The sequence below is a fragment of the Macaca fascicularis genome, chromosome 11 (genome assembly GCF_037993035.2).
Source record: "Macaca fascicularis isolate 582-1 chromosome 11, T2T-MFA8v1.1".
In the NCBI taxonomy this organism is placed as follows: Eukaryota; Metazoa; Chordata; class Mammalia; order Primates; family Cercopithecidae; genus Macaca; species Macaca fascicularis.
Genome location: NC_088385.1, coordinates 62340344 through 62353676, shown reverse-complemented (window position 1 = coordinate 62353676; position 13333 = coordinate 62340344). Strand labels below are relative to the sequence as shown.

Sequence of the window (13333 nt, the reverse complement as noted above, 5' to 3'; positions counted from 1 at the left end):
TTGGGAGGAGTAGAGGGACATGGTCTTGGAAGGATCAGTGTTTGGCTTTGCCCTAGAGCCCTATGTACAGGATTAATTCTCAGCTTATGTTTGGTGAGAGGAATGTTTGTATTTGAGGTTGATCCTAGATGATATCTGTGATTAAGTTGTGAACAATCTCTCTCCTCTGATCCCAGTTTGGCTTCAGACAGAGAGTCCTAATAGATGAGTGTGCCAAGTATGGATTTTTGGGAATGCCAATGTGATAGAGAATTATAGCATACAGAATTTGTTAGGAAAGAGAAACATGGTCCTGGGAGATTACTGGAGAGCAATAACATATACACCAGGACAATAGGAGTTTAGAGAAAAGGCAACAAAGAGGGAGTAACAAAAGAACAGTATAATTTACAGAAGGGATTAATTCAATCTAGTCTACAGCTTTATGGGAACATGTGTTCGTGGGTAATTCTTGATTGAGGAGGAAGACAAAGATATAACTTTATAGTACATAAGATAGATCATTGTTTATTTTCTCTTCCAGCCCACACCACATGTTGAGAAAACTAGAAGAGAATGAACTTGGCCAGAGGAGAATGAAGTAAGTGTAGGCATGAGCCAAGTGGAGCCAATTATCTTCTCTCTTTTGGGAATTTGCAGTTAGTTATAGATTCTGGGTTGGTAAACTGTGGGTCATCAAGGTAGAAGGTGATATATAATAAATATGTGTACATTTAATTATGATAATATTTTTCCTGTTTATAAGAAATGTTGTGAGATAAAATGATAGTAAATAAGTCATTCAGTTTGCCCATGAATGATAATGCTGAGCTGGCAGAAGAAACCCATAACCAAAAGGAAGGGCTGTTTCAGTGAAGACAATTGCTGCCCCACCATAATAGAAAGGGCCCTTTACAATTAACTAATTAGCAAGTGGTTGATTGCATATGGAAGTAGCAGGTGCCATGCAATAGGCTTGGCTTTGATTTCTGCTATTAGAAGATTGGACACAGAAATGACAGTAGCCGGATGAGTCTTGGTAAGGAAAGGCTCATGCTTAATTCTACAGTCCTGCTTTAATGTTCTTTGTTTTAAACAAGCATTAAAGTGGTGGGGAATGAGATTGATTCTCATCCACAGAAAAAGTCCGATTGTGTACCAAGTTTTTAATAGATATATGTGTATGTCTGTTTGTTGAAGAAGACTTATGGTGAGTACTCATATTTATATGGAATACAAGTATTCTCAACTCTAGTCACATTATGAGAGGTACATCTGTGTTCTTCTACTGTAGTCCTCCTGGAGTAGGTTAGCCAATCCTTCAATTTTTAAATTCTAAATCCCTGATAATACAGAGAAACCATTATTCTGCAATCATAAAATGGTAGAGATTCATACCTCTTTTTCTTGAATGACAAAGTGTGTGGCTTATCAAGATATGAAAGACTGTTTCCTGAATTGAGATTGTGATACTGACAATCTTATATCATGGATGTGTCCCAGAAAAAATAAAGCATTTTGGAGCATTAGGCACTATGTCAGGATCCAGTCAAATGCAGAAATGGAGTAGAAGTAAGGAAAAAATATAGAATAACACAGGAGAATCTAGAACTTTGGCCAGTAATAGAGTTGGAGTGTCCTAAGTTTCATTTTTGTTGGGTACTAATTGTGTATTATGGTGAAGAGTAGAACTTAGTTTAAAATCACAGAAATAAAATCGGGGGGGAATACTCAGGAATCTTTTGATTTCACATGACAGTGACCCAAGTCAAACTATCTTAAGTGAAGACAAAAATTTATAATTCACATAACATATAAGTCCAGCAGTAACCGGTTTCAGGTGTTACTAGATCTAGAATACAGGGACTCAAACATAGTTACTCTGTCCCCATTCTCTTCTTTTAAGGTTGGAATTATTCTATTGAGACAGATTTTTTCATTTGGAAGACAGTAGACAGTCTCCAATATATAGTCCTTAAAATCTATGATCCAGAAAGCGTGGCACCATCTCTCTTTTCTTTCAAGTCTAAATCAAAAAGGTCATAAGGCCCATCTTGGTTCATATGCTTAACTCTGACTCAATTTCTTAGCTAGGGTAATGTGGTATCATAATTGAATGAGCCAGATTGTATGTTTATCAATGACATCAAATAAGGAGAGATGAGTGGATTGACAGTTCTGTCAGAAATCCAAGACTGGAGCAGGGTGAAATATTTGTCAAAGAAAGGGAGATGCTAACACTAACAAAAATACAGCTATTGATACAAGGAAGTTAATTGAATCAGGCAAGAACTGCAGGAGCGCATTACTTTGTGAGAAATTGCCAAAGCCAAAGGCATTGAGAGGGAGAGTGTGTGTGGGATAAAGAGTGAGCGATATGGTCAAGAGTGGGGAGGGGTAACAGTTTATGCTGAATCACCATTTGATGTACAAGCTTCTGTTATATAATAATGAGACCCTTTTCATATATAGGATCAGACCAGTCAGAGGCATTTTGGTACTAAATGTGCAGTATGAATCAGGTACTAGGCAGTCTAGAGTTGGATGACCAAGATGGGCACAGTTTTGGTCCATCAAATTTATGATGATGTTACATTGTGAGCATGTATATATTCTGCGAGTAATTAGATCTGTATCAGAGACTCCATATCCAAAAGGTCTGAAAAGATGAAGGAAGCTCCTATGAAGAAGAAATAACTTTATGCAAAACTGTGAAAGTTCTAGAATTTCCCTGCATTTTCTCATGCAAAGAATTGTTCACCCACAGTTCAAGTCAATAAATATTTAAATCATTAATAAGCCGGTTATAATCTATATAATCTCTTCTTTTTGGATATTTATTTGCAATTATTATTGACAGTTTTAGAAAAGAAAACAAAACAAGGAATTGCTGGTGTAGACACTGAATTTCCATGAATTTTAACTGTTGTTGATACTCTTCCTATTTTAAAGTTCTTAGAAATTTTATTCAAATTTTGATGATTTTCTGATTTTGCAGGAAGAACTAAGTGTTATGACAGTCTGAATTGTTACTAGTGATGTTTTTATGATTTTCTATATTTTTGGGAAAGGACAAACATTACAATGGTGTGGGAACTTACCATGAAATAAAGTATTATGGCTATTAGGATTAGATAGCTGCCTCATTGTTCAGCTCCACCCAGAGAATACTTGAATTATGGCACAGGCCTAACATGCCTAGTGTCTATGGCATGTCAAACTAGAGACAGTATTTTCCAAGAATATTATGTTCTGTGGAGTTTTCTTTGTCACAAAGGAGGCTATATCATAATATTTTGGAGGAAGTATATATGATTTCATCAAATGCCACACATTTGATAAAAATGGTCACCAAGTAAAGATTCTTTATTGAGATATTTAAAATAGAGAAACGTTGTCTCCTTGTGTGTTAAATAAAATAAAATAAATGAGAGAAATGTACAAAGAAATTTTTATACTCTTGCCTTTACCCCACTCAGAATTGAGGTTATCATGTTTTTCATATCTGCCTTTTTCTAAATTAAAGGAACATAGCATAGCAGGTATTGTTGATTTCTTTCACTTATCCACCCACAGAGAATTATAGTTCGGATCAGAGAGTAGTGTAGATGATCAGGCTCTGTGGCTGTATGGGAACCTTGACAGCAGTGCTGGCGGCTGGCCCCCTGGCCACCCTGGCAGCCTTAAGTGAAATCGAGGCTGCCTCAGGACTGTGGGGGCCTCTGGGACCCCAACTGAGGGACAGCAGCCTGCAGCCTGATGCCCTCATCCTGGGAACTGATCCAGCAGTTGGTGATCAAGCTGTCCCAGGCAGTGTGGGCCAACAACCTGCACACAGTGTTTGGCTGTGCAAGATCTTGCCCAGCAGCCCCATGCTCAGCATGCGCCTGGTCAACAGCCACTGCCTGCAGGATGGAATAGTACATCCAACAATGATAAATGGTTGGGTGATTCTGGAAGACCTAAAGGCAGAAATGCTGTTCAACCCAGCAATCCCATTACTGGGTATATATCCAAAGCAATATAAATCATTCTCTTATAAAAACACATGCATGCGTATGCTCATTGTAGCACTATTCACAATAAGAAAGACATGGAATCAACCTAAATGCCCATCAGTGATAGGCTGGATAAAGAAAATGTGGTACATATATACCATGGAATACTATGCAGCCATAAAAAAGAAAAAAACATGTCTTTTGCAGGGACATGGATGGAGCTGGAGGCCATTATATTTAGCAAATTTACTCAGGAACAGAAAACCAAATACTGCATGGTCTCACTTACAGGTGGAAAAGCTAAATGAGGCGAACACCTGGACACATAGAAAGGATCAACATACACTGGGGCCTACTGGAGGGTGGAGGGGGAGGAGGGAGAGGGAGAGGATCAGAAACAATAACTAATGGGTATCAGGCTTAATACTTGGGTGATGAAATAATCTGTACAACAAACTCCCAGGACACAAGTTTACCTATGTTGCAGACTTGCACTTGTATCTCTGAACTTAAAAGTTAAAAAAAAAAAGAAAAAGAAATGGTTTGAAAACCCGTACTGAAATTTTACTGTCCAGTTGAAGGATGCCTGCGGGCTCTCACAAACCATTTTCTCAATTTTCTCTCATAAAGCAGCACTTTATGAAAATGCGTGCTGAGAACATAAATGTAGTAATGAGACTTGAAAAGACACTTGGAGGACTGTGGCAAGATTTTCGAGTGCACATGTGTCTGTCCCTATGCCAGTGGAATGGTATTACAGTCTCACATTTACTAAACTGGCCATGATCCCTGCAGAACACAGATATCTACCTAGTTAGAAAAGGAAAATGTAGAACTGTCTATAAAGCTAGAGATTGTCCAATAAGACCGTTGAATCACTAAGCAACCAGCCAACTCCTAGACAGACACTCAAGAACCAGAAGCTTCAGAAATAAAACTAGTAGCTTTTTTTTTTGAATAATCTTGAAGCTCTAATGCCAGAAAGCAGACTTTTACAACACCTCTGAGATAGCCTCAGAAGTTGCGTTTACCATATCCCAAAGTGGTTTTGGTTACCTGTGATGCAGTTTTCTCTTATGCTTGTCATTTAGCCTGCAGCTGACTCCCTGCTGAGCCTGTGGTGTGAGGTATTGATGAGGCTTCTGCCACAGAGTCTGTGCACCTACTACCTTGTCAATAGGAACCCTGATCCATGCCTTAGATTCAGAGGCTTGCTCTCTTAAGAAGAGCCTACCTCTTTCAAAAAATTGTAAATCCTGTTGTTGTTGAGCCAATTAATATGGTTGTTCAAGTGAACCTGGGTAAAAGTCTCTCTAATCCTTTGCAAGAAATAGGGAGCACATGCCCAAAGAATAGCATTTCTTCAATTAATGTACAGACAGATATGTCTTATGCCTCTCAAAACTTTGTACCTTCTGCACAGTGGGCTAGCCTTGATTCTTCTGTGTCTTCTTGTTCTCAAATCGATTTGTCATTTGATTCTCAAGTGTCCCTTCCCATTAGTGTTCACACAGACATTTTTGCCCAGCTTGAAGCTAACTTCATCTATAACTGCTCAGAGTGATGCATTTATAGGCACTTGTTTCCAGTCAGGTGAGATCTTCAGAGAAACCAAAAGTAGTAGGATTGTTTAAGACTAAAACCATGGGATTGAGATGGGAAAGGCTGTGGGTAAAGCAAATTTGCCAGGGGCTGGAGGAAAGGAGAGATTGTCAGGTGAGATGGGGAGGTGGTGTAGATTAGACACCTAGTTAGAATGCTTGAGTTTGAGATATCTATTAGACATCCACCACTGAATTTAGTAATGTGGCAAAAGGTCCTAGACAATAAAGATTTTCACTTTTTAATGAGACTAGACCAAGCAGAATAAATAATTTCTAAAGTTGAAAACAGGTCTTTTGAAATAGCACAGGCAGACTGAAAAACAAAAGAGAAAAGTGAACAAAGCCTATAGGATTTACAGGACACCATTAAGCAAACAAATATTTGTATTCTGGGTATTTTAGAAGGAGAAAATAAGGGAAATGTATAGCAAGCATATTTAATAAAATAATAGGTAAAAATTTTCCAATTCTTGAGAGAGGGCTGGACATCCAAATACAGGAATCTCAAAAAAACCCCAAATAGATTCAACCCAAACATGTCCTCTCCAAGACACATTTTAGTCAAATTGTCAGAAGCCAAAGACAAAGAAAAAACTCTAAAAAAAAGCCAGGGAAAGGCATTAAGTCATATGTAAGGGAATCCCCATTACACTAACAGTGGATTTCTCAGCAGAAGCCTTACAGGCCAGGAGAGAATGGAATGACGTATTCAAAATACTGAAAGAAAAAAACCCCTGCTAGCCAACAATATTATGCCCAGCAAATCCATCCTTCAGGAATGAAGGAGAAATAAAATATGTGACAGACAAGCAAAAATGAAGGGAATTAATAGTCACCATACTGGACTTACAAGAAATGTTCAAGGGAGTCGTACATCTGGAAGAGAAAACATGATAACCACCATGATGAAAATATGCAAAACTATAAACTCACTGGTAGAGCCAATAGAAAAAGGAAAAACAAAGGAATCAAATCTTATTACTACCAATCACAAAAATAGACAATAAGATAGGAAGTAAGGAGCAAGGGATATACAAAACAACCAGAAAACAACAAATAAAATAATAGGAGTAAGTCATCACTTATCAACAATAATCTTAAATGTAAACAAGTTAAATGCCCATTTAAAGGATATTGACTAGTTAGGCACAGTGGCTCATGTCTGTAATCCCAATACTTTGGGAGGCCGACATGGTTGGATCACTTGAGGCCAGGAGTTTGAGGCCAGCCTAGTCAACATGGCGAAACACCATTTCTACTAAAAACACAAAGATTAGCTGGGCCTGGTGGCACATGCCTGTAATTTCAGCTACTCAGGAGGCTGAGGCATGAGAATCACTTGAACCTGGGAGGTGGAGGTTGCAGTGAGCGGAGATCGTACCACTGCACTCCAGTCCGGGTAACAGAGTGAGATTCCATCTCAAAAAAAAAAAAAAAAAAAAAAAAAAAAAGATGTTTACTGACTTTATGGTTAAAAGAAACATGACTCAACTATATGTTGCCTATAAGAAACTCACCTCACCTGTAAAGGCATTTTTAGACTGAAAGTGAAGGGATGGAAAAAGATATTCCATATGAATGGAAATCAAAAGTAAACAGAAGTAGCTATGCTTATATCAGGCAAAACAGACTTCAAGTCAAAAGCCGTAAAAAACAAAACAAAACAAAACAAAAACCAAAGAAGGACATTACATAAATAATAAAGGGATCAATTTAGCAAGAGAATATAGCAATATAAATATATATGCACCCAACACCAGGGTACCCAGGTATTTTTTTTTTTTTTTGAGACGGAGTCTCGCTGTGTCACCCAGGCTGGAGTGCAGTGGCGCGATCTCGGCTCACTGCAAGCTCCGCCTCCCGGGTTTACGCCATTCTCCTGCCTCAGCCTCGGAGTAGCTGGGACTACAGGCGCCCGCCACCACGCCCGGCTAGTTTTTTGTATTTTTAGTAGAGACGGGGTTTCACCATGTTAGCCAGGATGGTCTCGATCTCCTGACTTCGTGATCCACCCACCTCGGCCTCCCAAAGTACTGGGATTACAGGCTTGAGCCACCGCGCCCGGCCAGTACCCAGGTATTTAAAGGAAATGTTATTAGGTCTAAAGGGAGAGAGAAGCTTTGATACAATAATACCTGGAGACTTCAACATCCCACTCTCAGCACTGGACAGATTCTCTAGAAAGAAAATCAACAAAGAAACATTGGATTTAAACTGCATCATTGACCAAATGGACCTAAAAGATATTTGCAGAACATTTTACTCAACAGCTGCAGAAAACACATTCTTTTTATCAGCACTAAGAATATATTCCAGGACTGACCATATGTCAGGACACACACAAGTCTCAAAAATACTTTAAAAATTAAAATCAAATCAAGTATTTTACCTGACCACAATGGAATAAAACTAGAAATGCATAACAAGAACATTTGAAACTATGCAAATACATGGAAATTAAACAATGTGTTCCTGAACAACCAATGGGTGAAGAAAGAAATTAAGAATAAAAAATTCCTTGAAACAAATAAAAATAGAAATACAACATACCAAAACATGGGACACAGCAAAAGCAGTATTAAGAGGCAAGCTTATAGAGATAAATGCCTACATCAAAAAACCAGAAAGATTTCAAATAACCTAATGATGCATCTTAAGGAACTAGAGAAGCAAGAACAAACAAAAGCCGAAATTAGTAGAAGGAAAGAAATTATAAAGATCTGAGCAAAAATAAATGAGATTGAGACTAAAAATATACAAAAGATCAACAAAATAAAATGTGCTCAAAAGTCTTCAAAGATTTTGACCCCGTGTGTGTGTGTGTGTGTGTGTGTGTGTGTGTGTGTGTGTGAGAGAGAGAGAGAGAGAGAGAGAGAGAGAGAGACAGGGTCTCAGTCTGTCACCCAGGCTGGAGTGCAGTGGTGAGATCCTGGTGCATTGCAGCCTCAACCTCCTTGGCTCAAGTGATCCTCCCACTTCAGCCTCCCAAGTAGCTGGGACTACAGGTGCATGCCATCACACCCAGCTACTTTTTTTATTTTTGTGTATAGACAGGTTTTCGTCATGTTGCCCAGGCTGGTTTCGAACACCTAAACTCAAGCAATCCACCTGCATTGACATTCCAAAATGCTGGGATTACAGGCATGAGCCACTATGCCTAGTCAAATTAGAGCCTTTAAAAAACAAGTAGCTTGTAGAAAAGCTTATGATAATTGCTCGAACCTTGAGTAATAAAGACATTTTTCATTTGTACATTTGTTCTTTTACTAATTGAACATTTATCGAGTACCTATTATGTAGTAGACACTGTTATATGTAGTAGACCACCATTTCTGCCCTCAAGTCTAGAAGCCAAGGCCATTCCCCTGTGGCTCAGAAAGAAGATAAATAGGGAGGAAGTGAGTCCAGTTAGCAGCTTATATGAGTCTCCTGGTTCATTACTTAATCTTCATTGAAATCTTCTTATTGTGTGTGTTGGGGGGAAGATGGAAGCAAAATACTGTTTTGTTAATTCCCATGCTCTTTGGGATCTTTATGTTCCTTCTGAAAGTGAGAAAATAAATAGGAGATCCACATTCTTCACGAGAGATATGGATGTGGAAAGGAGAAGGATTTTGAGAGAAGTCAAGAGCCATAGGGTGGAATAATATGAGCTTGTGTATACTTGCAACTTCCTAAAGAGAATCATGTCCCAAAGGCTTCTAACAAAACTTGTTGAGAGCTTGGAAAAATGAGATAGGTAAAAAATCAAGGTCACTTAAAATACTTAGAAGTGTTGGGGAGAGGAAATGGCAAAACTAGTTAGAATGGCTGTATGGCTCAGTAGTTAAGCAGGTGGGCTCTGGCACCAGACAGATTTGGCTTCTGATTGTAGTGCAGGCACTTAGCTGTGTGACCTTGCAGAAGTAATTTCACTTATTGAAGCTTCAGTTCCCCATATGTAAAACAGAGTGGAATTTCCAGGCAGGTCTAAGTCCATATGTAGCATGTCTTGATAGTTCCTTTCTCAAAGTATATAAGCCCTCAAATGATCACAAACCTTCATTAAAAAAATCTGTTCTGGGACCCCTCATTCATTTGTCCACCCACCCACCCATCCTTCCATCCATCCATCCATCCATCCATCCATCCATCCATCCATCCACCCATCCATCCATCCATCATTCGTCCATTTAAGAACTATGTATTGAGCACTTACCATTGCTTGGCGTTGCAGATGAAATTGTGATTAAGAAGTTATTATCCCTGCACTCCTGTGCCTTACAGACTAGAGGTGAATGCGGATTTACATCTATAAGCATTATTATGATATGACCAGTGAAAAAGCACAGAACACCATGGAGAAATATAACTTGGGGCTCATTCTTCTTTTCATTTCTCTATTCTCAAAATTCCATTTTATCATCCTCTAACTTGTCAGCTCCCATTCACTAGTAACCCACAACAATCTGATTTCTTCCTACCCAACCCAACTTCCTACCCAACTTTCACATTTGCTGAAAATGTGAAATCCAATTGTCAGTTCTCACACTTTCATTCTTCCTATTAATCGCTCTCTGCAGCATTTCACATTGACATCTTGAGATGTTTCTTGAGACATCTCTTCCCATAAATTCGATAGGTCAATTGCTTTTCTTATTAACCCCTCTGCTGCTTCTGCTCTTTAAATTTTGGGACAATCCTTAGCATTTAATATTTAAATCTCTTCTATACATGCTTTTATATATGACCTCATTTATTCCCACATCATTAACTACCATGTACATGTTAAGGATTGTGAAATTCATAGATCTGGTTCCAAATTCAGATGGGCATTTAACTTATTTTAAAAGAGAATTTAACTTAATTCAAAACTAAATTTATCATCTCCATAGCTTTTTGTTTTGTTTTGACTGAAACTAATAGTGGTAACATTTACTCAGTCTCCTTGGATTGAAATTTTGTGCTCCTATTTCACAATATTTCTTCTACCAAAATTTCTTTCTTTACCCCCTCCGAAAACATTTATTTTCTCTCTAACTTAGGTTGAGTTATTCAATTAAGTAACTAAATAGAATAAAACCATATTCATTTCACTATTAACACTTAACAGGTTGTAATTTATTTCCAAGTCCTTCCCACTGAACTGAAGTTTAACTCTTTATTGAGTACTTAATAACCATCAGAGAGCTTAGTACATAGTAGCGACTCATCAATGAAATCTTAAATTCTTAAATTCTTTTTTTCTTTTCTCTTTTTTTCATACCTAGTCCCACAGATAATTCTTAAATTCGTTAAAGATTCACAAGCTTTTTGACAATATCCTTGAAGGCTTGTTTTACCTGTTGGTTCCTTAGGGTGTAAATAAAGGGGTTCAACAAAGGAGCAACTGAAGTAATGAGTAGGGCTACTCCCTTGTTGAATGCATCCCCTTCTTTTGCAGAGGGATTAATGTACATAAACATGCAGCTTCCATAAGAGAGGGAGATGACAATCATGTGGGAAGAACAAGTGGAAAAGGCTTTTGTCCTTTGCTGAGCAGAGGGGAGCTTCAGAATAGTCTTGATAATGAATGTATAGGAGAGAATCACTAGCACCAGAGTGACCACCAGGGTCACAGATGCCACAAGAACGACAACCTTCTCTATGAGGCTTGTGTCTGAACATGAGAGTTCCAGAAGAGGCTCATAGTCACAGAAATAATGATTCAGCCTGTTGGATGCACAAAAGTCCTGCTGACTCATCAGGGTGATTGGTGGTATAATAGCCATTAGCCCACCCAGCCAAGAGCAGAAAATCAGCTGGGTGCAGACTCTGCTGCTCATGATGGTGGTGTAATGCAGAGGTTTGCAGATGGCCACATAGCGGTCATAGGACATGGCAGCCAGAAGGTAAAACTCTGTGGCCCCAAGGAATATGGCAAAGAAATACTGAGTGAAGCAGCCAGCAAAGCTGATACTCTTGTCCCCTGTTGTGATGCTAATCAGGACCCTGGGAATGAAGATGTTTGTGAAGGAAATTTCCAAGAAGGAGAAGTTCCGGAGAAAGAAATACATGGGAGTCTGAAGGTGGGAGTCCAGTAAGGTGAGGATGAGGATAATCAGATTTCCAAGGATGCTGAGTAAATACGTAAGGAAAAGAAAGGTGAAAACTGCCACCTGGAGTTCAGGGATATCTGTTAGACCCAGAAGGATGAACTCAGTTAACACGGTTTTATTTTTCATTGTTGAAAAAATTTTGAGTCTCAAAGTGAAAAAGAGACTAGTAACCAAAGGTGAGAAAGGAAGAGGTGCTCTGAAATGAACAGATGAAGTTTGACAAGAACAAAATGAAATGGACCATGAACTCCTCTGATGACGTGGTCCAGACCAGTGGCCCATTTGAATGATGTTGGATCCTTCCCAGTCCCATTTGCCCTGTGGAGGAAAGTTCTTGTCATTGATTTTCCCACATTGTACTCTCCCTAGTGCTCACATGAGGCAAGTGTCTGCCTCATAGATGATGTTCAAAGAATTGTGAAATAAGTTAATAAAATAATGCCTCCAGCTGCTACCTCCTTCCAGAATATTTATTTCTTTCCCCCCACATTAACTTTATTTCTTATTGACCCCATTCATTGCCCCACTTCCTTTGTGTGCCTAACTCTTCTCAGAATTATTGTTTTTCTTACTCTTCCCTACCTTTTTTTCATATAAATATAGCAGTTTCTCATTTTTCTTCAAGTTCAGTTTCCTTAGTTCCCTTGATGCAAAAAAAGTATCATCTTCCCACTTCTTTCCAGTGAGCCTTCCAAATTCTTAGCCTATGTCTGTCTGTTAGATTCAAATATCTGTGTATTAGGGTTATGCTATTCTATCCTTTGAAACATTCTACATACTTTCTAGGGGTCAGTAAATATTAGATTAGAATACTTCCTCAAACACATTCAGAATCTTTAGATCTAGAATTTTGCTTTCCTGTAAGGGTAGGGAGATTCTATTACATTCCAAGGAAATTTTAGGATCTTAAGAATATTTAAAGCAAGAATTTTTAAACCAGGGATCTACTAATCCCTAGATTAGATTTACTATGTATGTAAATCCATTAAATTATGTGTAAAACATTTTGTGTATGTGGGCATGTGAATTTTATGGGGAAAATGTATAAAACTATGATACAGGATTTTCTGGGAGATTCCATATTTGAGTACTTCATGGGCATTTCAAATAAGTTTCTACTTATTTGTGAGCTCATGCAGGTAAAGAGTCACATTATCTGGGAGTGCGCTTATTGATTTATTCAAGATTTCTTTCTAGTTATGTTTTTATAAATGTTTATAAGGCAGCAGCTTTAAAGCATTTTTGATTAAAATTCATTCTAAATTATGTATATTTTAATAAACACATATAGATATCACTTAAAAGTTTTATACAGCGTTTCTTACTACATATGGTATAATCTTTTTTTTTTTTTGGAGACATAGTCTTACTCTGTCACCCAGGCTGGAGCAAGTAGCATGATCATGACTCACTTCAGCCTTGACCTCCTGGGCTCAAGTGATCCTCCTACCCCAGCTTCCTGAGTAGCTGGGACCACAGGCATGCACTACCATCCCCAGCTAATTATTATTATTTTTTAATGTTTTGTGAAGATGGGGTCTCACTATGTTGCCCAGGCTGGTTTTGAACTCCTGGGCTCAAATGATCCTCTCACTTTGGCCTCCCAAAGTGCTGAGATTACAGATGTGAGGCACTGTACCTGGCCCATGTGATAAAATCTGATATTTTCTATTTA

General features: G+C 38.4%; 1 protein-coding gene and 1 pseudogene across 1 annotated transcript; one reads left to right on the top strand and one right to left on the bottom strand.

Moving 5' to 3' along the window:
* Positions 1-3738: 3738 nt before the first annotated feature.
* On the top strand, positions 3739-5611 carry LOC102126765 (ATM interactor pseudogene; annotated as a pseudogene).
* Positions 5612-10854: 5243 nt separating this feature from the next.
* On the bottom strand, positions 10855-11837 carry LOC102126513 (olfactory receptor 2AP1). The gene has a single exon (XM_005571115.4). It carries the CDS (start codon positions 11782-11784, stop codon positions 10855-10857), a length of 930 nt encoding a protein of 309 aa, XP_005571172.3. The 5' UTR covers positions 11785-11837.
* Positions 11838-13333: the final 1496 nt, after the last annotated feature.